At 52.5% G+C, this 25,281-nt stretch overlaps 1 protein-coding gene across 1 annotated transcript in view; it reads right to left on the bottom strand.

Annotated features, from left to right (window-relative positions):
* TAF1B (TATA-box binding protein associated factor, RNA polymerase I subunit B) overlaps positions 1–8,727 on the bottom strand; it is a 55,807-nt gene extending 47,080 nt beyond the window's left edge. The window contains exons 1-3 of the mRNA XM_090280895.1: positions 8,646–8,727; positions 7,641–7,739; positions 1,326–1,413 (exon numbers count right to left, since the gene is read on the bottom strand). Coding sequence (XP_090137021.1) covers positions 1,326–1,413; positions 7,641–7,739; positions 8,646–8,663 — 205 coding nt within the window. The 5' untranslated portion in view covers positions 8,664–8,727. The remainder of the gene's footprint in view (positions 1–1,325; positions 1,414–7,640; positions 7,740–8,645) is intronic.
* Between the last annotated feature and the right edge of the window lie 16,554 nt (positions 8,728–25,281).

Genomic DNA, 25,281 nt, shown 5'->3' with positions numbered 1-25,281 from the left:
GCTGAAGTCCGTCACGGGGACCCCCGGACCCCCTCCCCGGCAGTGTCCCCGGGCTGCTGCCGCCCTCCCCTCTATGTCACAGGGTCTCCCCCTCCAGCTGACGGACCCGACTCCTGGGGAGGGCTGGGGGCTGCACGTGGCTAACCCACAGAGCCTGTCACTGTGAGGCAGCCCTGGGCGGGGCTGAGGGGGGTGCCAGCTCTTCCACCTGCGTATATTTGCGTGCTCTGTCCTTCCTGCGCACTCTTCGTGCTGGTTAAATTTGGGGTCAGGGCTCCTGCTTCCATAACAAACGGTATTCCCATTTCACTTCACAGATGAAGAAACTAAGGTCAAAGGGGTTGAATAGAAGACACCTGACGTCTAATTTGAAGCACCTGAAGTTCCTGCAGCAATTTAAGTTTAAGCTCTACATTTTAAGTACTGACATAGGTCAAGTCCATAGTCATCACGCTTCGCCCTAATAAAATGTAATTAAAACTAATCAGGGTTTGGCCTAATAAAAATAGTCACTATTCTCTAATGGGAACAGAAGTTAGCGCTTAGGCTTTCTCTCTGCGATTCACCTACGAATCTCAATGTACTTCACACAGACAGTTCACTGACATTTGTAGACATTTATTTCAGGTGCGTGTGTCCATAAAGCTCTCATGGAAAAGAGGCCATCATCATTAGCCTGGTTTCAAACTTGCGAATCTGGTCCTAGATAATTAGTCACAGAAATAAAAAGCACCAGAGAGACGTGACCTCAGACTCTTCTCAATAATAGTCAGTTATGTGTACTCACTGGATTAATAAAACAGATTACCTTTCACAGCACACCCATACTGAGGCTATTTTAAGGGAAAATAATCTTCCCTATTTTAAAAGGGTGTGTTCAAAACTCACGGTGAGAAATGGATTTCTAAAAGTAGAATATCAGGTTTCCCTCACCTAACCTGACAGTTCCAGCTGAACCATTTCAGAAAGTAAGCATTTTCCTTCAGAGCACAGAAAATCATATTCAGGACAGACGACAAATACAGAACAGGAAAGTATACGCCAGCAGATAAAGAGATTCGCTCTCTGCGTTACCACTATTGTTGCGTAAGAGCTATTCCGCTGGGAAAGCAACCTGACAACACGCAGGAGAGAAAGGACAGGCTGTAAGGCACCTGCTTCCAATTTTACAGTCAATTACCACCCACCCTACTTCCACCCTGTAGTACCTGAAGAAGATTCTGGCACCTTCTATAGACTACTTAATATTCCGGTCCGCAGCCTCCAATTGTGGAGGTGAAAACCGTGACTGAAGGATGCTGAGCACACACGAAGGAAGAGCTTACCAAGTTTCTTTTTTCTTTTAAGCCCCCGGTTGATGGCTTGTATCTTAGTGTTAGGAAGAGTCTCAGTGCTTAAAACTTCCTTTGATCTCTGCAGGAAATAGAAACAGATCGTTAAAGACAGCTTTATGTCTCCCTAAATAATGAACCAAATTGTGAGTGCCAGAACCAATAATGGTAACATTTGGGGAAAATTATATAAATTGGAACAGGCTGATTAACCTTTTCGTTATGTTCTCATTCAAAGTCACTCAGTACCTAAAAGAGTACCTGGAATATGCTGAACAATGAATAAATGTCTGGTCAAATCAGTATACTTACTTCAAATCACTTTTTAATTGTTTCAGCTAAAACCTACAGTCAAATATATTCACTATTTTCTGTGCCCAAAACACACTTTGGATTAAAATAATTTCTGTATTTACTGTAGTCAGCAATGCCAAAGCTACACATCCTACTTTTCTGTGTTTGACTAATACTCTAAAACAGCTTTATTTATTTATTTTTTTAAAGATTTTATTTAGTTGTTTTTAGAGAGAGAGGAAGGGAGGAAGAAAGAGAGGGAGAGAAACATCAATGTGTGGTTGCTTCTCATGTGTCCCCAACCAGGGGCCTGGCCCGCAACCCAGGCCTGTGCCCTGACTGGGAATTGAACCGGCGACCTTTCAGTTCACAGCCCAGCACTCAAGCCACTGGGCCACACCAGCCAGGGCCAAAAATTTTTATTCGATGTATCACTAGCCATGAAATCTTGTCACTAGTTATTACATAAATGCTGCCGGGTGCCATTATCCAAGTGGCATGACCACTTTACGTCCACAATTCACGTCCGACTTTACAGAATTGCCATGACCTGCATAAGGTTAACACTGACATGCGATCTAGCAGCCGCACCGTCTGAGGTTTTACAGACAGCAATGTAGAAGAGATATTTTAAAAAATCTTTTTATTTGAATCACCTTATGTAAAAAATAAACCAATAATTTAGATGGTTCTAAATCTCTAAAGGAGAATTTTTTTTAAAGATTTTATTTATTTATTTGTTTTTAGAGAGGGGAAAGGAGGGAGAGAGAGGGAGAGACGCCCCAGGGCTCACGGAGATGCTCCTGCCGCGCTCACAGACACGGCCGCAGACGGCGAGACCGCCAGGACCAGCCCCGAGCCCGCGTCCCACTGCGCCTCCCGGCCGCGCCCCTTCGCATGTGGGGCCCGGTGCACTGCTCTGCTCTGCTCACCACCTCTGACGTCCTGAACCGCCTGCGGTTCTTCCTTCTCTTCGCCTGCTTCACTAAAAACTCAGCTCGGCGTCTGTTCGAGCCTTCGCCTCTCTAGGTGCATCAGCAGTTTCATTCCACGGCTCTTGCTGGAATTCCGTGGGCTCGTTCCTACGTGTTTTTCAAGTTCAGGTGGACGGCCCACCGTAAGCCCCCCAGCAGCTGCTCTGCGGAACGCTGCAGCCCACCCGACCTCGCCAGGACGGGGTCTGCGGAACCGCACAACTGGCGGTCACTGCAGACGACGGTCGTCAGGCCGTGGCTGGGCTATGTGGGCCCCGAGCAGAACTGACACCCCTGGGTGTGCGTGTTGGACTGGCACGGGGACCCACCGCAGGGAATATTCATATCTTTCCCTAAATGCAGGGACTTAGAATGAGATTGATCGTCAATGCTCATCAAGGGTAAAAAGGGCTGTCTGGGACCACTGGGTTTTTGAGACGCGTTCTCTCCAGTCACAGACGCCACGGTCACAGCAGGTCTGATGCACTGGGTTGGCCACAGTAAGAACATAAGACGGGTCAGGGAAAAAAGCTTAAAATCTGGACTAGACAAAATATGAAATAACTAGAAGGTATTTAAAAAAACCTAAATATTCAACTGGAGCTATAATTACGGAATGGCTGGTTATATTGTGAACCATTATACTGTCAATTAAAATGTGCACAAATGGACTTCCAGCAAAGACGGAGGCGTAGACAGACTCCACCTCCTCGCACTACCACAGGATTAATGACAATTAGCCTCAAAGCAAAAAACACCCAGAGCTGCCAGGAAATCGAGCTGTAGGGAAGTCTGACAATCAAGAATTGAAAGAAGCCACATTCATCCATACAGGTAGAGGGGCAGAGAGGCGGCAGCAGCGGCAGAAGAGGAGGTCCCACGTTCATGTGTGGCAGGTAAAAACTGGGAGAGAGATCCTGGGAGGGAGCAATCCCAGCCCCAGGGCAGACCGCAGCCCGGGGACCCAGCACTAGGAAAATAAAGCCCCATAACCTCTGGCTGTAAAAACCAGTGGGTGTTTGTTAGACGGTGGAAGAAACTGCCAGTCTCTCAGGAGAGTCTGTTTAAAGGGCCTGCATGGACTTAGAACATATGCAAACCCACCCACTCTGGCATTCACCATCAGGGCAACAGCTGGATGGCACCAGTCACATACAGGAAGTTGGTGAAGTGACTGGAAATGGGCCGAGTGCTGGGCAAACCTCCAGAAGTCAGGCAACAGCACTGTCCCCTCTCTGAGCCATCCCCACACAGAGCCTCAAAGCGGCGAAATGGGTTGCCTGTTCTGGTGAATACTTAAGGCTCCACTCCATACAACATAACAGATATGTTAACACAGGGAGTCAAAGCAGCTCTACCTAATACACAGAGACAAACACAGGGAGGCTGCCAAATTGAGGAGACAAAGAAATATGGCCCATATGAGAGAACAGAACAGAACCTCAGAAAAAGAACTAAATGAAACGGAGATAGCCAACCTATCAGATGAAGAGTTCAAAACACTGGTGATCATGATGCTCAGAGATCACTGAATATGGAAGAAATGAAGGCTACACTAAATGAAATAAAGAAAAATCCACAGGGAACCAACAGTGAAGGGAAGGAAGCCAGGATTTAAATAAATTGTTTGGAACATAAGGAAGAAATAAACGCTTGACCAGAACAGAAAGAAGAAACAAGAATTCAAAAAAACAAGGAAAGAATAAGAAGACTCTGGGACCCCTCCAAAAGTGCCAACATCTGAATCACAGGGGTTACAGAAGGAAAAGACGAAAAGCAAGAAATTGAAAACTTTTGAGAGAAAATAATGAGAGGAAACTTCCCTAACCTAGCGGAGGCAACAGACATACAAGTCCAAGAAGCACACAGAGTCCCAAACAAGCTAGACCCAAAGAGGACCACACCAAGACACATCATAATTAAAATGCCAAAGGTTAAAGATAAAGAGAGAATCTTAAAAGCAGCAAGAGAAAAGCAGAGATACATACAAAGGAGTTACCATAAGACTCTCAGCTGATTTCTCAAAAGAAACTTTGCTGGCAGGAAGGGACTGGAAAGCAGTATTCAATGTGATGAAAAGCAAGGACCTACAACCAAGATTACTCCATCCAGCAAAGCTATCATTTAGAATGAAGGGCAGATGAAGTGCTTCCCAGACAAGGTAAAGCTAAAGGAGTTCATCATCACCAAGCCATTATCATATGAAATGTCAAAGGGACTTATTTAAGAAAAAGAAAAGAGATCAAAACTATGAACACTGGAATAACAACAAACTCACAACTATTAAAAACTGAATCTAAACCAAAAAACAAACTAAGCAAACAACCGCAACAGGAACAGAATCATAGGTGTGGGGATCATGTGGAGGGTTATCAGCTGGGAGGGGGGAGGGGGAGAAATGGGGAAATGGTGCAGGGACTAAGAAGCATAATCGGTTGGTACAAAATAGACAGGGAAGTTAAGAATAATATAGGAAAGGGAGAAGCCAAGGAACTTATATGCACGACCCATGGACATGAACTAAGGTGGGGGGAGGGGGGAGGGACTGATGAAGGGAAGGGGGGGTACTGGGCGGAGGGGGGCAAAGGGGAAAAAATTGGGACAACTGTAACAGCATAATCAATAAAATATACGTAAAGAAGTAAAATGCCCACAGATGTTTAGAAGGAACATCCTTAATTTATTAAGACAGAAGATCCAACGCCACCACCGTCCCGGTCCCCTTCCCATACATAAAGAGACTACCCGGGAGCATTGAGAGGTTGTGTGTTGAGTTTATTGATTTTAGCTTTCATTTTCATAACTTTCAAATTTTCTACAATAAATTTGCCCTTATAATCATGAAAACCTATCAAACCCGCACAGTTCTAGCCTACAACTTTATTACCTACTCCCAAAATACTTGCAAGAACATCTGTCACACAAACAGGCCAGGTTTAAGGCTTGCGCAAGTTTTCTGCATAAAAGGCACTACGAGGACCTTCAGCCCGCCACCCGCTCCGAGTCCCTGTCCAGAGCGGACGCGTCCAGGGCTGGAGAATAAAATGCACAGGGCGATGGAGGGCAGTGCGCGGGCCGAGGAGCAGGGAAGGCGTCGTACGACCCCCACTGTCCGTGGGGTGACGACCGTCTTGTCAGCCCCCCGGCCCCCAGCCCCTCCACTCGGGCAGCGCCCTCACCGCACCCTCCAGTGCAGAGCGCGCCTGGGTGGCCAGGAAGCCGAGGGGAACCCCCGAGCGGGACACACACAGTGTCTGTCACACGGAAGGCACCGAGTTAAGTGCGTGGCCTGTATAAATACCGCTGCTCAGTTTCCAGAGCGCTGCAGCCTCGCCCCGGCCGGTGTGGCTCAGTTGGCTGCACCGTCATTCCACAAACCGGAACTTTGCCGGTTCAATCCCCGGCCGGGGCGCGTGCCTGGGTCGGGGCATGTACTGAAGGCAACCAACCCATGTTTCTCTCTCACACTGATATTTCTCTCTCTTCCTCCCTCCTTTCCCCTCTCTCTAAAAGTAAATAAAAATATCTTTAAAAAATAAAAAGGATGCTGCGTCCTTGACAAGTTACTCCATTCAGGTTGATACTCTTTCAAATGTGGAACCAAGTATTAGGGTCTTTCAAGTTAAAAAAAAACAAGACTGCCACAGGTTTTATCAGAGAAAGAAATGAAAACACTACCAAAGACAGAAATAAAAGCAGCAATTAGTTCACAGTTTAATTTCTACAAAAAGAGTATGCCGCCTTCACCTGGTAATGGTAGCAGGCTGTGCAGACACGCGGCCCTCCGTCCCTGTGTGCACACAGCCCTGCAGGGGCGGGTGCACACGCGACAGGTGAGGCCGCTGCAGCGGGGCCAAGCGGCGCGTGTCTGAAGCACGCAGCGTGGTGTTTGCAGCCGCAGCCGTCACCATGATCAGGACGGTGGGCGCGCCCGCCGCCCCGAGCACTGCGTCGGAGCGCGTATCTTTTCCGCGTCCACGTGGCGAGGCAGACGCAGACAGAACTTCTGCTGCCCACGGAGGAACGGTTTGTCTCAGGGAAGAGCTCTTGGTGTGACCGAGCTGCAAGCTAACCCACTTCTTTCAAAGGAAATGATTCTTTCACTTGTTTCACGTCTTTTTCCAGGTCTTTGGTTGTTCCGGGCAGGAAGGTAAATCCGGTGCCTAATAACCCATGGCGGCCGGAAGCGCAAGTCCGCAGTCACTTTTCTGTGTCCCACGTGTGCCTGTCGCCAGCCATGCGGTCAGGGCAACACCTGCTCCTTCCCGGCTCCGCAGACCCTGAGCGATCCCTTTCCCAGAGAGAAGCGTCCTGGCATCTTGGGGCTCTCCGACAGCAGGGTGTCCACATTATTTCGGTTCCATTGCCCCGAAAGCGCGTAACCAGAACGGGACCTGGCACCCCCAGTGTGGAGGGAGCCTCGTTTCTCAAGGCCATGCGGGACACTGTGACAACCTGTATTCTAAGAGGCAGGTGTGCTGGGGCAAAATGAACGCCGGTTCACGTCCTGCCTCACCCGGGGAGCCCTACCTGCCCCACCGATCGACGGGCATAACCGCAGATCCCACAGGCTGCTGTGAGGAGGACATTAAAGAACGGGTTAAGTAAGTATCTGGCCGTTTGTAAGATACACACGAAGATAAAATAATAATAAAGCACGTCTCCAGTACTCCCAACGGGCCTCAGTCTAACACTTCAGCTTCCAAACTGCTAAGCTACCACACCACATTAAAAACTCTTACATAAGTACTAATAAAAAGAAACGCATCGCCTTCTGAGTACAATTTAAATTATTTCCCCTTAGCATATACAGTCTGAATCAGGAAATCAGTTACATACATGGCCCAACATAATTTCAAAAGACTCATCCTAAATTTAATTTACCAGTCCCTTCAGCCCTTAAGCCCGCGAGGGCTACTTACGTCCTTGGAATCTGGGCACTGCCAGACTGATAGAAACCCGTCAGTGCTTTGCCACACATCAGGGTGAAAGTGCGAGTGTTCAGCCATAAGCAAGTTCACAGATGAGACGCGGTACTTACTTCCGTGACATTGTGGCAAGAGGTACAATAATATTTGCCTTCGTCAGTAAGACCCCAAGACACAGCGGCGCACTGAGTACAGCGTTCTCTGAACTCTTTCTGCGGGACGAGAGGAAAACCACGTTCAGTGCATTGGACCTAAACCCTGCAGTTCTGCCAGAGCGCAGCCTGCAGTTCGACCCCATAAATGTGTTAAAAATCATCAAAAAGTAGATTATCTATAAGAGGATTATCTGTAAGAGATTATCTATCAGCGAGGAGAAGGGCAGTTCAGTTTCTGGAGCAGTTTGAAATGGAATTAAACTACGAAAGAGAAGTTTCTAAAATATGCACATAATGAAGAAAAGGTGGGCGGGGTAAGATGGAGCCGAGGTGAGCGAATAAAACCGCATCAGCATATAAAGAGGAGCCCCGATCTCTGTACCAGCGCTTAACTAGGCGGTAAGGACCGAACGGGGAGCGAGGCAGGCAGGTACCGGCGAGGGGAGGGCGGCCAGGCCCGAGGCCACCCGCCCGCGCGCACGCCCCTGGGCGCATCCGCGCCGAGCACGGCCTCCTAGGCCCCGGGGGGCCGGGCGCCACCGATCGCAGTCCGGGACGCTGGACTGCCCCCCGCAGGGCGGCACTGTGTGCAGATGTCAAAAATGAGTGCCCAGAGCGTCTGGGCAGGTTGGTCCCGTTTGGGGGAACGCCGTGGTGACCTGGGTCACTACTTGGAATGTCCCCGCAGCCCCACTGGGATTCCCGGAGGCCGGCAGGGGCGCGGGGAGCGTGCCGGTTCCAGCCCCGGCCCTCCCTCGCCCGCCCCAGCGTCAAAGGGAACTTGGGGGTGCTCCCACCCAGAGAGGATGAACCATGTGGGCGGGCACCCCCAAAACCCGCAACGCCATCCTCCTCCTGAAGCCCACCCTGGGGGGCTGCCCCCCCAGCCTCCCGCCCCCACAGCCGCATCCCGAGAGACGCCCGGCCTCCTGCCCCCAAACGCCGGCTCGCACGCCCGCTCACCGCCTCCTCCAGGTCCATGGCGACGCCGCCGCCGCCGGGGCCCGTTACCCGGGCAGCGGGCGCAGCTTCCGGGCGCGGCGGGAGCAGCTCTCCGGGCGGAAACCGAGGCCCCGGCTTCGGGTTCCGGGCGCGCGCGGCCGCCGCGGGGCCTCGGCTCGCGAATCCCGCACCCCCCGCCCAGACGGCATCCCTTTCGGAGCCGAGGTGACTAGACCGCCCGTAAGAAGCGGGGCGGTGGCCCCTGCCGAGCTGATCCGCTCACGCTCCGTGGTGACAGCCGCGAGCGCCCCGCTCCCTTCCGGCTTCTAACGGCACCGGCAGGGCCTGGGGTTCAGGGGCACGGACGCGGGTCGCGGGGTTAGGCCTGGGGCTCCGATCGCGGCGTTTCTCCCGCCTCGTGCCTCGGTTTCCCCCTCCGTAGAAGTCAGTGCCTACTGGTGAGCCCCTTCCAGCGGACAGAGGCGCTCACCACTTCAGCTTTTGTTGTTCCTCCCCGGGCAGGTGCGCCCCCCGATTCATTCACTCCGCGACCGCTGGTTCAGGCCCTGAGTGCGCAGCCGTGAGCACTGGAGACAAAGGTCCCTTTCTGTGTACTGGCCGCGGAGGTTATCCCCTGGTGGGAGAGGCCCAAGTAAGGAAGGAAATCCATGGCGTGGGAAACGGTGATGAGTGCCCACGAGAAACGCGGGCGCGGAGAGGGGAGCTGAAGGGTGGGTTCCGTTTTTAACGGGGGGTCAAGCAAGGTCTCACTAAGAAGGTGACCTCCGAGACAAGGAAGCAAGAGTCATGCTGGGGACATCGTTCCAGGCAGCGGGAACAGGAGGAACAAGGCCCTGGAGTCCTGAGCCCCGTGCCCTGTCGTTTAAGGATCAGCAGGGGCGAGCGAGCTGGAGCCAGAGGAGAAAACGCGGTTGGACAAAACATGTCCCATGGAGTCTGACTTGGAGAACTTGGGGGAGCCATTGGAAGAGGGACATGATCTGACTTATGTTTAACAGATCAGTCTGGCTGCTGTGGGGAGAACAGAGTGGTAAGGGGCAGAAGCAGGAGTTGGGAGACATCAGGAGGCTCCTACAAAACACACACAGGTTATGACGGTAGCTTGAACGCGGTAGGAGTAGTGGAGACGGATAAGTAGGCAGAATCTGAAAACACAGATTTTGAAGGTAGAACCGTAAGGATATTTTGAAGGCCAAGAAGTGGGCTGTAAGAGAAAGACAGGATTGAAGGGTGACTTCAGGATTTTTGCCCTGAGCCACTGGAGGGGTGAGGCTCTCATTGACTGAGTCGGGGCAGACTGGGGATGGAGCGGTTTGGGAGTGGGGAGAGGAGGAATCAAAAGTTTGATTTGGAACGTATTGGGTTAGAGATATCTAGAGGACAGCCAGGTGGGCTGAGAAGGCAATTGGGTGTAGGAGTCAGATTCGGGGCGGGAGTTATACGTTTGGGAGTTCCTGCTGTCTAGATGGTATTTAGAGATTAAACGAGATCACCAAGGGGAGGGACTCTATTCATTCACACCTTACTCACTTGTCAACCATTAATTTCACAGTCATTAGACACCCACTACGTGCCAGGCAGTGTGCCCGCAAGTGGGAAAGGAGGGATAAACAGGACAGAGTCCCTGCCTTCAGGAGGCCCCAGCCCAGCGGGGTGGCCGGGCTCATTACTTTATCACGGCACCCGGGGAACACTCTTCACCAGTTGTATCACCTGTGTCATTTTCCAGGCTTGGCTCCGTGCGGCTGCAGATCTTTCCAGAAGACCCTACCCATCCTCAGAGCACCAAGGATTGTCATAGGAAGAGCTGACCATAAGCCTTTTGTTTTCCAGACCAGCCCTGGTTTTAAATGTTTAAATATTAAAAAGGGGCCGTACCCAACATCCAACTGAACTAAAGAGCCCCTTGACAGCCACGACTTTTGCCTTTTTGCTTATTTCTATAAACCCAGGGTCCAGAACAGTACTTAGCTCCTAGGATGGGATCAGTAAATGTGTTGAATGGATGAGTGACTCGATAAGATTTTTGTGTTTATGTAAAATATTTTAAATAGAGGACATATCTTGATTTGAGGCTTTGGGTATGTGGTTACGCAGAAATGAGTCATTTTCACAACTTTTCCTTAACAGAAAATTTAATGTTATGAGCCAAGTCCGACTGCTTGGGAGAAATGTCGTCTTAGGGTGTAAGACTAGAGGGGTGTCCCAGCAGAGAGGCCTCAATGTGCCTGTCTGACAGCTCTGGCTCAGGTGCCATTCGGGGCCTGTCCCTAACGGCGCAGCTGATTCTCGTCTCATGGAGGTGATCGGTGGCAGAGGGGCTCAGTGAGTGAACCTGTGCACATGGGAATATTTCTGGGAAGCAGTTCAGCCACATGCAGGTGATGTGAGGCAGCCCCAAGAAGAAAAAACAGGGAAATAAAATTAGGACAGAGATAATAAGCCTTTGAAGGGACTGAGAGTCTCCGGGCCAAGATTTGATTTAATGCCAAAGCCTGCTTGAAGGTACTAACGTATCTAAGGAAAGACTGTGAATCAGAAAGTGATGTGTTTAGCCCTTCAAGCCTAAGACAGGAGGACCTGGCCTTCAGGAGGTCCCGGCCCTGCTGTGGTGCCCAAGCACTTCTGAGGTGACAGCCATGGAACCGAACACGAACCAGGGCACAATTTTGCCAATTTCTCGGGGCGAATAAATTTGAAATTTTTGAAGAAATGATAAGTTCTTAGAAAAACACAAGTTATCCAAAGGTGTATAAGAAGAAGTAGAACCCCTGAACAATCCTATATCTACTGAAGGTGTCAACTCTATAAGTAAAAAACCGTCTCACAAAAAACTCAGTCTTAAAGTTGATAAATTCTGCCAACGTCCATTTTCTCTCAAAAATACAGATGCAAAAGTTCCAGACCAAATATCAGCAAATGGAAATGCAGCTCCTTCGGTGCATTCAGCAATATATAAATAGGATAATAAATCGAAACGAAGTTGGGTTTATTCTAGGAATTCAAAGTTGGTTTAACATTAAACGGCCCCAACACATCTAACAAATCCAGACAGTGTGGTATAGAGAGAGACTAAAAGATCAACGGGACTGAACAGAAAGTCCAGAAACTGACCCATAAACACATATAAACAAAGGTTCACCAAAAATTCAGTGGGGGGAAAGGATTGTTTTACAATGAATGATTGTGGATCATAGGAATTGGACCTTCACATGAAAAAAATGATCAATCCTTCCTTCACACCGTACACAAAACCTACTATGATAGGTAAAGCCACAAGGCTTCTAGGAAAAAAATAGGTAAGTGTCTTTAGGACTCGGGATAGGATAGATTTCCTAAGAGGGACATAAAGAAGCACTGTCCGTGGAATAAGAGATTGTTACGTTGGACTTCATTAAAAATGAAGAACTTTATAAAGTTCATCAAAACACATTGTTGCCCTGTTTGATGTGGCTCAGTTGGTTGGAGCGTCATCCCGAATACACCACAAGGCCGAGGGTTCAATCCCCGGTCAGGGCGCGTGCCTGGGCTGTGGGTTCCTTCCCTGGCCTGGGTGCGTGCAGGCGGCAGCCGGTCCATGTTTCCCTCCCTCTCTCCCTTTCCCTCTCTCGAATCAGCAAGCAGTTTCTCTGGCGATGACTGAAAAAGCACACACATTGCGAAGGTAAACTAAAAACTGGGAAAAGGCGTTCACAATACACATAGCCAACGAAAGACATGCTCATAAGAAACAAAGAATTCCTGCCACTCCGTGCTGAACCCGCTCTGCGCGGCTTTCACTCCCAACACTGAAGCCCCCCCTTGTCACGGGCACCGAGGACCCCGTACCCAAAGCCGGCTGGTCCCCGGTCTCCATCCTGCTGCCGTTCTCAGGAGGCGTGGGCCTCTAGTGGAAGCGAGTCCGGACGGAGAGATGCTGGTGGGAGGAAGGACCTGGGGCGCCCGGGCGTGGCCCGCTCTTCTCACCATTCTTTCTGAAGTTCACTTGCTTTTAGGGGCGCCCACTTGTTAAAACGACCCCAAGCCTCCTGGCCGAGGACACGAACATCGGTTTCCTTAGTCAAGTGAGAGCGGAGGCACGTCCAGCATTTTCTGAGTCAGGCGTGATTCTAAACACGTCAGCTCGTTTGAATATTGTAATCATCATCGGCCCCGTTTCACAGACAAGAGAACTGACGTGACACAAGGGGGCGTCGCTGGAAGCTGATGTGGCAGCGGAGGGACGGCTCAGCCTCGCCAAATACTGCGCTTCACAGAAGACCCTGTGGCTGAGTGAGAGGGACCTTGGCTGCGGAAGGTCCTCGGGTGATGCAGTTGGAAGCAGGAAAGGCTGGCGAGTTAGCGCTCTTAATCGAAGCTAAGAGACAATTCTCTACCCAAAACAGTGTTGTTGCCCAGAGAAATCCTGTTTTGAGTCTACACGTTACCTCATGGCTACTGGTTTCATGGGGAAGTTATTGGAAGAGTTTGCTGCATTTCCTTCTGTGAAGTCATAGCTCCAAAGGGCACGTTATTTCATTCGTGAGAACATACCAAACGGAAGATCACACTGGTGATTTCTGAAAATGAACAAAATGACTTAGAAATTATTAGACTGGCTTGAGGAATGCTCTCTGTGACGGCTTACATCATTTTGTAAGCAGTTTTATTCTATAAATACATGTACTTTGGTTTATTTAGAAAATAAAAGGGACTATACTTTAAGTTTATTTAAATTACATTTAAATTTCAAATATTCCTTCTGAGGCCACCGTTAGGCACCTCAATTTATTAATAATTGTAGGTGTGTTGAGAAATCATTGAAGGATTTTGAACAGAGTGACTTGATCTAATTTATTCTTTAAGCGTCACCGAGGCCTGTGTGTGGGGGGGAACCAACCGGCCCCCGAGGCTAAGTGTGGAGTGAAGGTGACTAGGCCGGAGTCTGTGACAGGAGCCGCGCCCCGACCTGGCGCCCTTGGGCACGGGCACAATGGGAAGCAGATGGATCGGGGTGGCTGAAAAGTTCGTTTGCTTTCTTTCCGTAAGATGGCCCTAGTAGCGCTTAGCCGTCTTAGCTTCATTTGAAAGTTTTGTTAGGTTGTATTGTGGCAGCCGTTGTATCAGCGTGCATTTAAAAAAACATCAAAATTGGTGGGTTTTTGTATAGCTGTTTTCATAGTAAGATGGAAGAAAACGTGTAACGTTTCCAGCATATTATGCTTCATTATTTCCAAAAAGGTAAAAACGCAGCTGAAACACAAAAGGAAGATCTGTGCAGCGTATGGAGAAGGCGCTGTGGCTGACCGAACGTGTCAGACGTGGTTTGTGAGGTTTCGTGCTGGAGAGTCCTCACGGGACGCTGCTCCACAGTCGGGGAGACCAGCTGAAGTTGGTAGCGATCGAATCGGGACATTAACTGAGAACAGTCAATGTCACACAACGCGGGAGACGGCCGACAGACTCCGAATACCCAAACCAATGAAGTTATTGATAAAAACGAGAAATATGTCTTTTACAGAAGAGACCATACAGACTTTCTGGCCAACCCAACCCTTTGAAGGTGGCACCAACACTAGACGGACGTCGTTGGGCGAAGAGAGGAACCAAGGATGACATCGAGCAGGGGTGACGGAGCCCTGCCCTCCCCCGAGATGATGCTGAGCCGCTGGGGGTGGAAAGCGGGCCTGGGACACATTGAGTTCGATGCGTCTGTTAGAAATACAAGAGGACCTGTTGGGTAGGGAGTCCTGAGCCTGGGGTCCAGAGGCGTCTGGCTGGAGATGGGAATTTGTGAGAGACCGTGTGAACATGGGACCTGGAGCCCTGGGAGTCAGTGAGGGCCCCTGGGGAGCGAGAGCAGACCAGGAGAGGGGAGGAGGGAGCCTGGGGCCGAGTGCGGGCCCCGGAACATGCAGAAGTCGGGGCGGGGGGGCAGGCAGAACAATCTGGTAACAACGGCGGAGGTGGGAGGAGGGACAGCATTGTGGTGGCCGGGGCCACGCGAAGGAGGGTTCCAGAAAGAAGAGCCGGGGGGCTGAGCACGGGCCTCAGCAAGATGCAGGTCGGGGCGCAGGAGACCTGGGGGGGCGGCGAGGACGGGTGAGCCGCGGTGCGGGGTCACGGTAGGACAGTGAGTAGAGACAGCGCCTGCAGGAGATTCGCTGCAAGGAAGAGCAGAGAGCTGGGCCACAGTGACAGGAGACCCAGAGGAGGTCAAAAACGGGAACCATGGCAGCACATTTCTGTGCCGATGGCAATGGAACACCTGTTACCGAGAGACGACAGAGCGGCGCGGAGGAAGTCCTTGAGGGGGTCAGAGGGACAGGCAGGCCCCTGCTGAGGCCACCTCCAGGGGCTGCGTTATCCTTCGGTGACCAGGCCATGGGAATTCCAGGAATGTGGCCGCCTGTCCTCCAGGCTGGGGCCTGGTCCGCAGGGTGTGGCCACATTCCAGCGGGTCCCACCTCCCCCTCCAGACCCCGGACACCACCAGCATCACAGGGCTCGGGGCCCAGGACAGCTCAGCTGAACGTTTGGTTAAAGACCTTCTGCAAAGTGTGGAAATAGCCAAGTATCTCGGGGAGGTGACGGAACAGGCTCTGCCCTTGGGAGAGTCGACTGAACCCCTGCCCTGGCACCCGCCTGCCGGCGTCGGGACCCGAGCGAGTCGCTGCTGCAAGTCTCAGTACGGAGAGGATAGCGTCACCAACCCCCTTCTGTGACCGTCAGGTACCGATGGGGTCCTGCGGGAGCGAAGGCTTTGTCAGCACTGCGCAAACTGAAAAGTGAGGTACAGACGCCACAGCTGTCCCGAGGCCCAAGTCACTACATCGTTGCCCCGCTCGTCACACAAACAGGCGCAGCTCGAGCAGGAGACGTTGCTGGGATCGTGTCCTGGTGCCACCCCACTCTGTGGCCTTGATTTTCGTAACAAGGCTTCTCAGGTTTTTTAAAAGATAAGAGCAAGTCTTGGCTCCCTGCTCAGGTCTCCGAGTATCATCACAGACATGAGTGTATCGCTCCCGGATCATCCGCTGAAAGGGAAGAGAGACATATTATTATCTTCAAAGCTTTCTGGGAACCTATTAAATCCTAATCACAAAGCTCAGGGATGGTTCAGAAAGCAAAGGCCACCCTCGGCACCTCTCACCCGAGACTCCTTCCTCCTTGGGCCTGCGGGAGCCCTTCCGATGGAGAGGAGAGTGGATCGGCGCTTCCCCAGGGCGGGCCCTCTGGGTGCTCCCGGCCGGCCTGTGGCCTGGGCTGTCCCTAACCGAAGCCCAGAGTCCAGAAGAGAGGGGTCACGGAATGGATACCTGCTGGGCACACAGTACGCTGGGCACCGGACCAGGCCAGTTACCCACATCACCTGGTCATTGAGCTGGGAGGGGAACTGAGACTCAGGAAGTCAACCCAGGTGATGTGGCCAGCAAGAGGCTGAGGGGGAATCTTAGCTTGGTTCTGTCCGTTCCTAAGAGCCCGCTCTCTCTGCTAACGGAGTCAGTGCTTCCTAAGGTTTCTTAGGGAACGGGTGGAAGAACGAATCAGTCCTCTGGACACAGAGTCGCCTTGTTGAAGGACATCAGAGGCCAGAAGGCACAGCCCCAATTAGACAGAAGCAGAAACCTCCTTAGATTCCTGTGAGGCGCTCAGTTTGGCTTAAAGAGCTCAGGAGTTTCCCAAACTCTCAAGAGATAAGATCTCAGGCAAGCTGTAGAACCTGTTGAGGGCTGGTTTATCTCTTTCCTGTCTGGGAGCAAATCAGGTCTTGCGCCTCCTTCCCTTCCAGGAACAGAGCCACCGGAGTTGTGGCTGGGACCGCAGGTCTTCAAGTCCTGGAAGGAGGAGTCCTGGCTGTGACCACCCCGTGGCCAGGACTGGCTCCATGATTCATGTTCTATTTTAAAAACCCTTGCCTAGTTCAAGATCACTAGGATTTTCTCCTGTTTTCTTTTTTTTTTAAAGAAGTTTCATAGTTTTAGCTCATTTTTGTGCATCTAGCCAACCCATTATTCCAACACCTTTTCTTGATAAAATTATCCTTCCCCCTGTTTAATTGTCTTGGCACCTTTGCTAAAAATCCCATTGACCACACATATGTGTAGGTCCATTGATGGACTTTCCAGTCTGTCCCATTGATCTGCACGTCAACCTTTACCTGAATGCCGTCCTGCCTTGGTTACCGTGGGCCTTGTGGGAGGTTCCGAGAGCGCTGAGCGTAAGGCCTCCAGCTCTGCTCTTTCTCACTCTTGCTTTGTCTATACTGTATGCTTTGTACTTCCACATCAATCTCAAAATGGGCTTACTAAATTTCTCCAAGTAACTCTGCTAATGTAACAGAACCCCTGGGCTGCTCCGATTGAAACAGAACCCACGGGCTATTTAGTTAGGGGCCTGATTGCCCGCCACCAGAATTACAACTCTCAATACCAGAGTTTGATGAAAAGAAAAAGAATTGTTTATTTGCACATAGTCCTGCCTCCCCCTCCCAGACCTGGCCAGTCTGAGGAAAGTCAGAAACACCGTTTCCCTACTTCCTAGGCAGAGTTCAGCTTTACCAGTAGCTGCCAATCACTCAGTTCTGATTGGGGAGGTCCTTTCTGTGCTGTGGTGCCCTCCAGCTCTCAATGCAGGCCCACCTGGATTCTCAGCCTCCTTGCAAACTGCCTTCTTCCTGCAAACCGCGTGGATCTCCTCTCCTTCTCAAAGCAGTCTGGCAAGAGCCTCTTCTTAAAGCAGCCTGGAGACCCCTGCTCCTCCAAGCCACATGGAGGGAGCCCACCAGAGCCAGAGAGTGAGGGCGTGAGGGCCAGAGAGAGCCTGAGAAAGAGCTTCCTAGAGCCAGAGCCAGCCTAAAACGTCCGTGTCTGCTTCTCTCTCCCTCCCTGCCTCCTCTCTCTGCCTGATTGCGTCCTCTCACGCAGTGGGTGTTGCAAACAGTTCCGATCATTCACAGAACCCTACGTAGGCTCTGTCTGCTTCTTCCGTACCAGCCCACAGTCCAAGATCCCTCCCATCTTCCTGAGTCTTGGAAGTAAAGCGGATCTTTGCAACAGTGTTTCCAGCCACTAGCTCCAGGCATGCAAGGGCATCCTGAAAGCTGCTTCCTGCTCCCTATCACGCAGCTGCAAACTCTGGGGTTTGTTTTTGGACTCCCCTGTTTCTGTAACACTAATATTTTGAATGTCATTGTATTTAATCTATAGATCAATTTTAACGATATTGAATCTTCAAGCCCTTAAGCATGATATAGCTCACCATTTATACTTATCTTTCATTTCTCTCAGTGATTTTTAAAATAGTTCTCAGAGTACAGTATTCCCTCACTTATCACGGGGATTACGTTCTAGACCCCCCATGATAGGTGAAAATCTGCGAAGTAGGAACCTTAAATTTATTTTAGTATTTATATATATATTAAGGCTTTATAAACCCTTCCCACACACTTATAAACCATTCCCAGTCCCTTATTAACCTTTCCCACACTTTTATAAACACTACTAATGTTCTTAAACATATTCTATGTTCTTAAACCTATGTAATTTTAACAACATACATGTACAGTACCTCAAAATCCCGATATAGCAAAAAACCCGCGATAAATAATTAAATATAATATTTTAAAAAATCCCGCGATACAGTGAGGCCGTGGTAAGGGACCCGCAATAGAGAGGGACGGCTGAGGTTATTGCTCATATTCATTAAATGTATCCCTGTTTCATAATCTGTATGGGTGCGCATGTGTGTGTTTGAGGGAGGGGGCGGGGAGGGAAGGACGCAGGGTGGGCCAAGGAGGGTGCTAATGAATTCTAATCAGGTTAGAGAAGAATCTGTGTTTTATGTCCCCGTTGGAGGGGAAAAGAAGAAATGTTTGTACAGAAAAATTTCGAAGGTTATACACGTTTCAGAACATTAATAGAAATTATTATTTCTAAATGTCGTCATTTGTATTTTCTAAATCTGTGCAAGGTAAGGTGTATCGTTCTTCAACGAGAACGGAAGGCGCTGTTCCTTCAAGGCTCCCCACCTGACATGAGTGTCTTTCTAGCCTCCTTGCTGACCCTCAGCTGGTCGTGGAGGTGAAGACACAAGCCGGCCTCCACCGTGACTCCCACTCCCTGCGCCGGCACCTGTCCCGGGTTCCGTTCCTTGTCCAGAATCCCCGATCACGCCCCCTCACTTCCTGCTGGAGTTCAGCCCATTCAGAGTGAAGGTGACGAAATATGAGTTAAAGAAAAAAACAGTTCAAACCTACACAGAACAAATGACCTCAACTAGTTAGAGAAAAACGCAAAGAAAAAACTGGGAGGAACAACGTGAATGATTTACAGCAGCGGCACCTGGGCTCTGGGATTATAAAGCTTTGCTTTTTGCATTTATTATACTTCCCAAGTCTTCCCCAAAGACCCATTAAAATGGTAAAGGGAAAACAGTCATACCCACTTTGAGACCTCTGTCAAACACTAACACCTCCAAGATCTTTCACAAAAATAACAATATCCATCTTACACGCTTTCTCTCAGCCAGTGTCTCTGAACAACTGAGCTGTGTCTGTGTGTGGCCCCGGCACGGGGGCCCTGAATCTGGAGGCAGGCTTGGGGTCCCAGCGGCCACTCCTCCTCCTGCCCTGCACAGGACGAAGCCCCTTACCTCTGAGTGTCTGATTCCTGCCAGGGCGGTGGCAGGGATTAGCTGGGACAAAGGGAACACGCCCTGTAAACTGTCGAGTGCTATTCAGAGTTCTGCTGGGTCTGATGCCCCAGCGGGGCTGAGGCTCGGTCACTCCAGACTGCCCGCCGTAGGTGATACTCACGTGGGCTTAACCCTTCCAGCAGCTCTGTAAGAAGAGCAAAAATCTCTTTACGTCCCGAAATGTCATGAGCAGATGAGGTTTATACAGGCCTGTGCTCTGGTGAGCCTGTGATTTTTACCTTCATTTGATTTTCCTGTGCTGTCCCCAAGACGTGTGGCCTCGTACACCGTCCTGCCACCGGGTCAGCCATCAGGGGGCTCCACACAGCGCAGGGGTGCTCTGCGGTGTCATTAAAATGGGAAATCACAGGCCAGAGCCACTTGTGCACTGAAGAGGGCTCAGGCTCTCCGAACGAGGTGAGCCCAGAGCCAGCGTGTGGGCCGGCTCAGCCATGGCCTCTACCCGCTGCTGACGGAGTGGACCCCAGGAGAGGCCGACCGAGGCGCAGCCAGCCTCCTGAGCTGTCCGGCCAGTGTCCGTTCCTCCGCGGGGGTGCTGAAGCCCCAGGAGGGGAAGTGGCTGGGCAAGGGGACATGCTACCAGGTGGCGGCTCGTTAGCCCCGGCACTAGAGATCCCCGCACGTCACTCCTCAGCTGAGCTTTGCTGTAAGGAAGCAGGAAGTCCGCTCCACTCCAAGCGCCCCACAGAGCCTTCACTCTGAGCTGTGCACGCGTCAGTGGGCTCCTTCCCTGCGACCCCGGCTGCCTGGAAGAGGGAGCCGGCCGCCTGTCAGGGCCAGGGCCCGACGTGGTTTATAAACATTGGCTGCCGTGGCTCCATCCCAGGCAGAAGCAGCTGTGAAAATCGTGACGCTGGGAACCAAGCCAAGAGACAGACTGAAGTGGGGAGATCTGCCGGACAGAGAAGGAAAGAGGGGACGTGCCCCGTGTGGCTGGAGCTTCCAGACTTTTTTTAAGATGAAAAAAAGGTAGTGGAGCCACAGTGATTTTTCAGGCACCCTGTGCTTTTCCATCTCCCAGCTTTTCAAGCAGGATAAATGCTTGATACTTTCTCCTTATTTATCTGCTTTCGAATTAATAAAGCAGTTTCCTAGTATTGTCTGGACATAATACGTTTTTGCCTTTTTTTGGGGGGGATATTATTATAAACTCTTAAATATGTACATGTTTGATTGTTTTCATTAATTGCAGTTATTATCCTTATTAATAAACACCTTCAATTGTTTTCATTAATTACAGCGATTATCCTCATTAAGGGTGACAGTGTCCCCGTGGGAGCTTCCCCACCCTGAAAGTGAGTTCCTTTAACATGCTTTGAAGTCTTCATTGCTTCCTGGTGAATCTCGTCTGATAAAGTCTCCAGGAACGCCCCGCACACACGGCCACAAAGAGCGTCCTGCGGGGGTCCGGGGGCAGACCTGTCGGGTCGTGGACTGGAGCAGGGTACGGGACCAGATGAAGAATTTCCAGATCGCTCCAGAGGACGGCCTGGCCGCAGGAGCTGGCCTTCCCCGCTCCTGCCCCTCCCCAGCACTTGGGTTACTCGGCCCTGTGGAGAGGGGCGCTGACAGTTGGGGTTGGGGTTCCTTTCTCTCTGTCATCATTCTTTCTGGTGCTTAAATTGTCCTGATTTGGCCAGGAGCTCCCTCTTCAAGCGGACTTGCCCAGCGTCCTTTCGACACGCCCCTGTGCTGCGTCCATACTTTCAGGCCGAGCAGCACGTTCCGGGCTCACCTTGTACTTCTCGTTCCCCAGCCCTGGAAACACTCAATCCTGGGGATCCCGTGCCTTTTAGTGCAGAATGCCAGGACAGACACGTGCAGGGAGAACACCGTGTGAAGATAAAGACGGAAACGGGGGTCATGCTTCGAGGAATGCCCAGATCGCCAGCAATCCCCCAGAAGCCAGGATCAGACTCTCCGTCACGGCCTCAGAAGGGACCAGGTCTGCCGACGCCTCGATCCTGGGCTTCCAGCCTCCAGAGCCAGGACAGTCCACGCCGGTTGTTGAAGCCACCCGGTTGGAGGGGCTTGGTCACAGCAGCCTTAGGAAGCAAATACCACACCTTCCCCCGTCCCTTACTTGTATCTCTTTTCTGCCACAGGGAAAACTCTGGCTCCTGACAATATCAATGTACTTTCTCATTTCCTCAGGCTTACCATACACAGAAATGGTTTCAGAATTGTTACATTTGTATCTACCAGCCACAAAATTATTAAGTAAATTTCTACTTTTTGGGGGGGAGGGGTTCTGTTTCCTGGCGTTTGGACCGAGGGAATAAAGTCAAAGGACTATATTCGAAACTGTGTGAATTAGTTATTTCTCCCTCTCTTTTCTAGTGCAGTGGCCTTACCCATTTGGTGTACAGCTCAGCTCCTTTGTTGGGGCTTTATTCCGCTTGGGGGTTGACCTTCGCATACACACTTACTGAATTTTAGTTACTGAGCGCGGAACAGGTTCACGAGGCCCCAGAAGTCTGTCCAGGCTGCGGAGAAGGGGCCAGTCCCAGACCCGCTTTCTCCCCTTGCCCCCACCCCGTTCCTACCCACGCCTCAGGCCGGGAGTGTCACGAGTTTCTAGTCTGCCCTCGTGTTTATGTCTGCTCTTTTCTTTTCCTCCAAAAATAATCAGGTTCGTATATATTTATTTCTACAGAAGGCAGCGTCCCACATAAGCACTTCGTTTCTTCTGCCTAACGGTGGCTTCTGGAAATCATTCCATAACAACTTCCAGGGTTCATTCTCATTCCTTCTATGTGCGCAGATTTGCCCCATTTAACGTCTGCAACGCAGGCTCACGGGCGCCGAGGCCGCCGCGGACACCCGTGCGCGTACATGTTTCTGTATCACTGGAGGCGCATCCTCAGGGTAACTTCCTCTAAAGGGGGTGCTGGGCCCGAGCGGGAGCCAGTTCGTTTTGTCGGGTAGCGTCACGTCACCCCTGCGGGCCTCACCACTTTGGTGTCGCCGGGAAGGCACGCGAACCGGCCCCTCCGCAGCCTCTGCGGTACAGCACCTTGTCGGGCTTGTGAATTTCTGCCAATCCAACGGGGGAAACGGTATTTCGGTGCAGTTACAATTTGTATTTCTCTTATTATGAGGGCAGTTGGACGTTTCTTAAAATATGTTTAAGGGTTTAAGCCGAAACCTCCTTCCACCTGCGGGAGCGGACCTGGGCCAGGGCAGCGCGGAATGCTAATGCCGGGCCACTGGTCGGCATGTTGTCGCTGTGCGCGAAGCAGGAGGTGGCCTTGGGAAGCAGAGAGGAGCCCCAGCGCCGAAGGAAACAGAGTTCCCTGGTTCTTACGGGGGCCATTTCTCTGCCCCAGGCTTCTACCTTCCGTACTTGGGCAGCCCCAAATGGAGACTGGCATCCTGCCTGAGAGTTCGCTGCTGGCCACCCCCTGGGCTAAGACACCGAAGGCGGAAGGCTCTGGTTAAGACGCCTGCTGTCACCCGATGGCATTGGGTGAACACAGAGTCCACTAATGCAGGGGTGCGGACTGGCTGTGGGCTTGTCAGGTCTCTTAGCAGAGCTTGGAAAGATGGGACTGGGAGAGGCCACACTTGGACAGGAGGACTGAGCCTGGGGTCCAGGGTGGCACAGGGCCTTCTTTTGGGAGAAGGTCCCCTCTGTGACCATCAGGGGAGGAAGTGGGGTCAGGCGGGGAAGACTGCAGCGGGAATGTTCAAGCACAGGCACGGTCTCCCATGTGGGTCCCTCTCTGCTCCACTTCCTTGCCTGCTGACCCCGTTGAGGACGTAGCTTCTTACCCAGCCACACTGCCTCCTGCCTCCTCCCCCCACCCCTCACCTTGGCCAGAGCGGCCTGGGGCCTTGCAGGGGCTCCTGCTGTCTTCTCAACTAAACAAAATGCTTCTGGGGCATTGGCGGCCCATCTCCCCAGGACCTTCTCCCTGCAACGTTGCCCACAGACCCTACGAGCACCCTCGGAACAAAAGTGTTGGGATGTGCGGAACGATAGGGCCAGGGCCTTCATGATGACAGATTCACACCAGGAACTTTGTCACAAACCAGGTCAGCCCCGCCGAGCTGGGAACTGTCTCTCACTCGTTCATCCCTCCAGGTTCTCACAGGGCTCCCTCCGTTTTGAGGGCCCTCTCCCCACCTCTGGGCTCGCCGAGCACCCCACGTTCAGAAGGGCCCCGGACGCCCCTCGGGTGGAAGCGCCCTCTGCGCCCCGGTTCTGGCCTGCAGCCGGCTCTCCAGCTCCTGGCGCAGTCCGAGCGCTCCCTGCACTTGACCGAGAGGCAGGGGTGCGGGCGCCACCTTGTGGTCCCAGGCCGTCATCGCGCTGGGTGCTGACCCTGGCCCGCAGACCAAAGCCTGGGAGGGAAGACCCCCCCGTCCCAGCGCTGCTGTCCTGGCGGCCCACCGACTCCAGGACAGGCCACTGGGGCACCCAGAGCCCCGTTCCTGCAGGACCTGACGTTCCTCCCTCCCTCTCCCTCAGGGTCCCACCCCTCGAGGCCCCACGGGGGCTGCAGCAGCACCCTGCCCTGCTGGGGTACAGGGAGGTAGGAGAGGAGGGCGAGCGTGGGGGTCGGGGAGGCCTGGGTCCATCCGGCCCGCTCTGCCATCCCAGGCTCACCCTTGATCTCTTGGGGCCTCGGGTTTTCATCCTTAAAAAGAGGATAATGTGTGTCATGGAGGTTCCCTGGGGGTTGGAGATACAGACATTAACTCTTGGCATTTAGTAGATGCTCAGAAAGTGGCAGCTGTGATGTCGTTTGCTGGAGTGGCAGCCATGCATCCTCTCCTGTGTGGGGGCCGCTCCCCCCGGTCTCCGGCTCCCTCGCCACTGCACTCACGCTGTGCCCTGCTGTAAGGTGCACCGCCCTGCGAGCCTGCAGATGGTCAGCGGCAGGTTCAAGGTCACCTCCCATAGTGCAGGAGCCTCATGCCCGCTCAGGATGTGTGCGTCAGAGGCGGCCCTGGCGTGGGGGCTGTCGGACCAGCACAAACCGCAGGAGGAGGTCAAGTGTCCTTGGAGAGGCTCAGGAATGCAGGGCTGGGGAGGCCGGCCCTCCGCAGTGTCTCAGGAGGCCGTGGTGCGGCCACGCCATGCGAACCAGAGCTCTGCTCCGTCGGCTGGAGCGCCGAGCGGCCCGCAGTCCTCGGGGAAGGACTGGGGAGACAGGCCCGCACCCTGGTGCCTGCCGCTGAGGGCGTGAGGGTTGCCTGGGGCCGAGCAGCCTCTGTGTGGGCGCCAGGGAGCCAGGACCAGTGAGCCGGACTGTTTCCAGAACTGTCTGGAAGAGAAGGAGCCCCACTCCCAGCCCCCGTTCCTTAGCTTTCTAAACACAGAGGAGGGTGGAGGGGGCAGAGCTGCAGGGCTGCCAGGGCTCCTGGGCCGCCCCCCAGCTGTCCTCCCCACCGCCCCCTGGTGGCGTCATCATGGACCCAGTCGGCCGGGGGGCGCCCAGATGGGGAGGCCAGGCACCCACCCACCTTCCCTGTGGTGGCGGCGGCTGCTGGGCAGGGCGCCAGGCACACCCTGGGGCAGGAGAGCCAGGCCAGGGGGCTGGGGTCTTTCCTGCCAGGAGAACACACCCGGCCGGCCTTGGGTCCAGGCCAGGACACAGCCCATGTGGGAAGACCTGCACCCCGCCACTCACATACCCTCTCCTGTGGGCGGGTGGGCTTCCTGCCTGAGCCCCAGATGGGCTCCACCGTTCCCAGAACCTTCCACAGGGCGGGGGCGAGGCCCCGCCTAGCCAGCAGCCACAGCAGGGGGGTCGCTGGCCTCAGAGCACCTTGGGTCTCCATCAGGAGGGGGTGGAAGAGACCGCCAGTCTCCCCACCCCCACACCCCCAGGCACTGCTCCCTCTGATACCTCAGACCTCCCTCCAGCCACTGTGTGCTTCTCTGCCCTGGTCTGAAGCCCCCTCCACTAGCTCCAGGCCTGGGCACTGGGGC

The sequence above is a fragment of the Furipterus horrens genome, unplaced genomic scaffold (assembly GCF_987537825.1).
Source record: "Furipterus horrens unplaced genomic scaffold, mFurHor1.1.pri manual_scaffold_6, whole genome shotgun sequence".
In the NCBI taxonomy this organism is placed as follows: domain Eukaryota; kingdom Metazoa; phylum Chordata; class Mammalia; order Chiroptera; family Furipteridae; genus Furipterus; species Furipterus horrens.
Note: the sequence above shows the minus strand (reverse complement) of the source record. Positions and strands in the feature narration are given on the sequence as shown.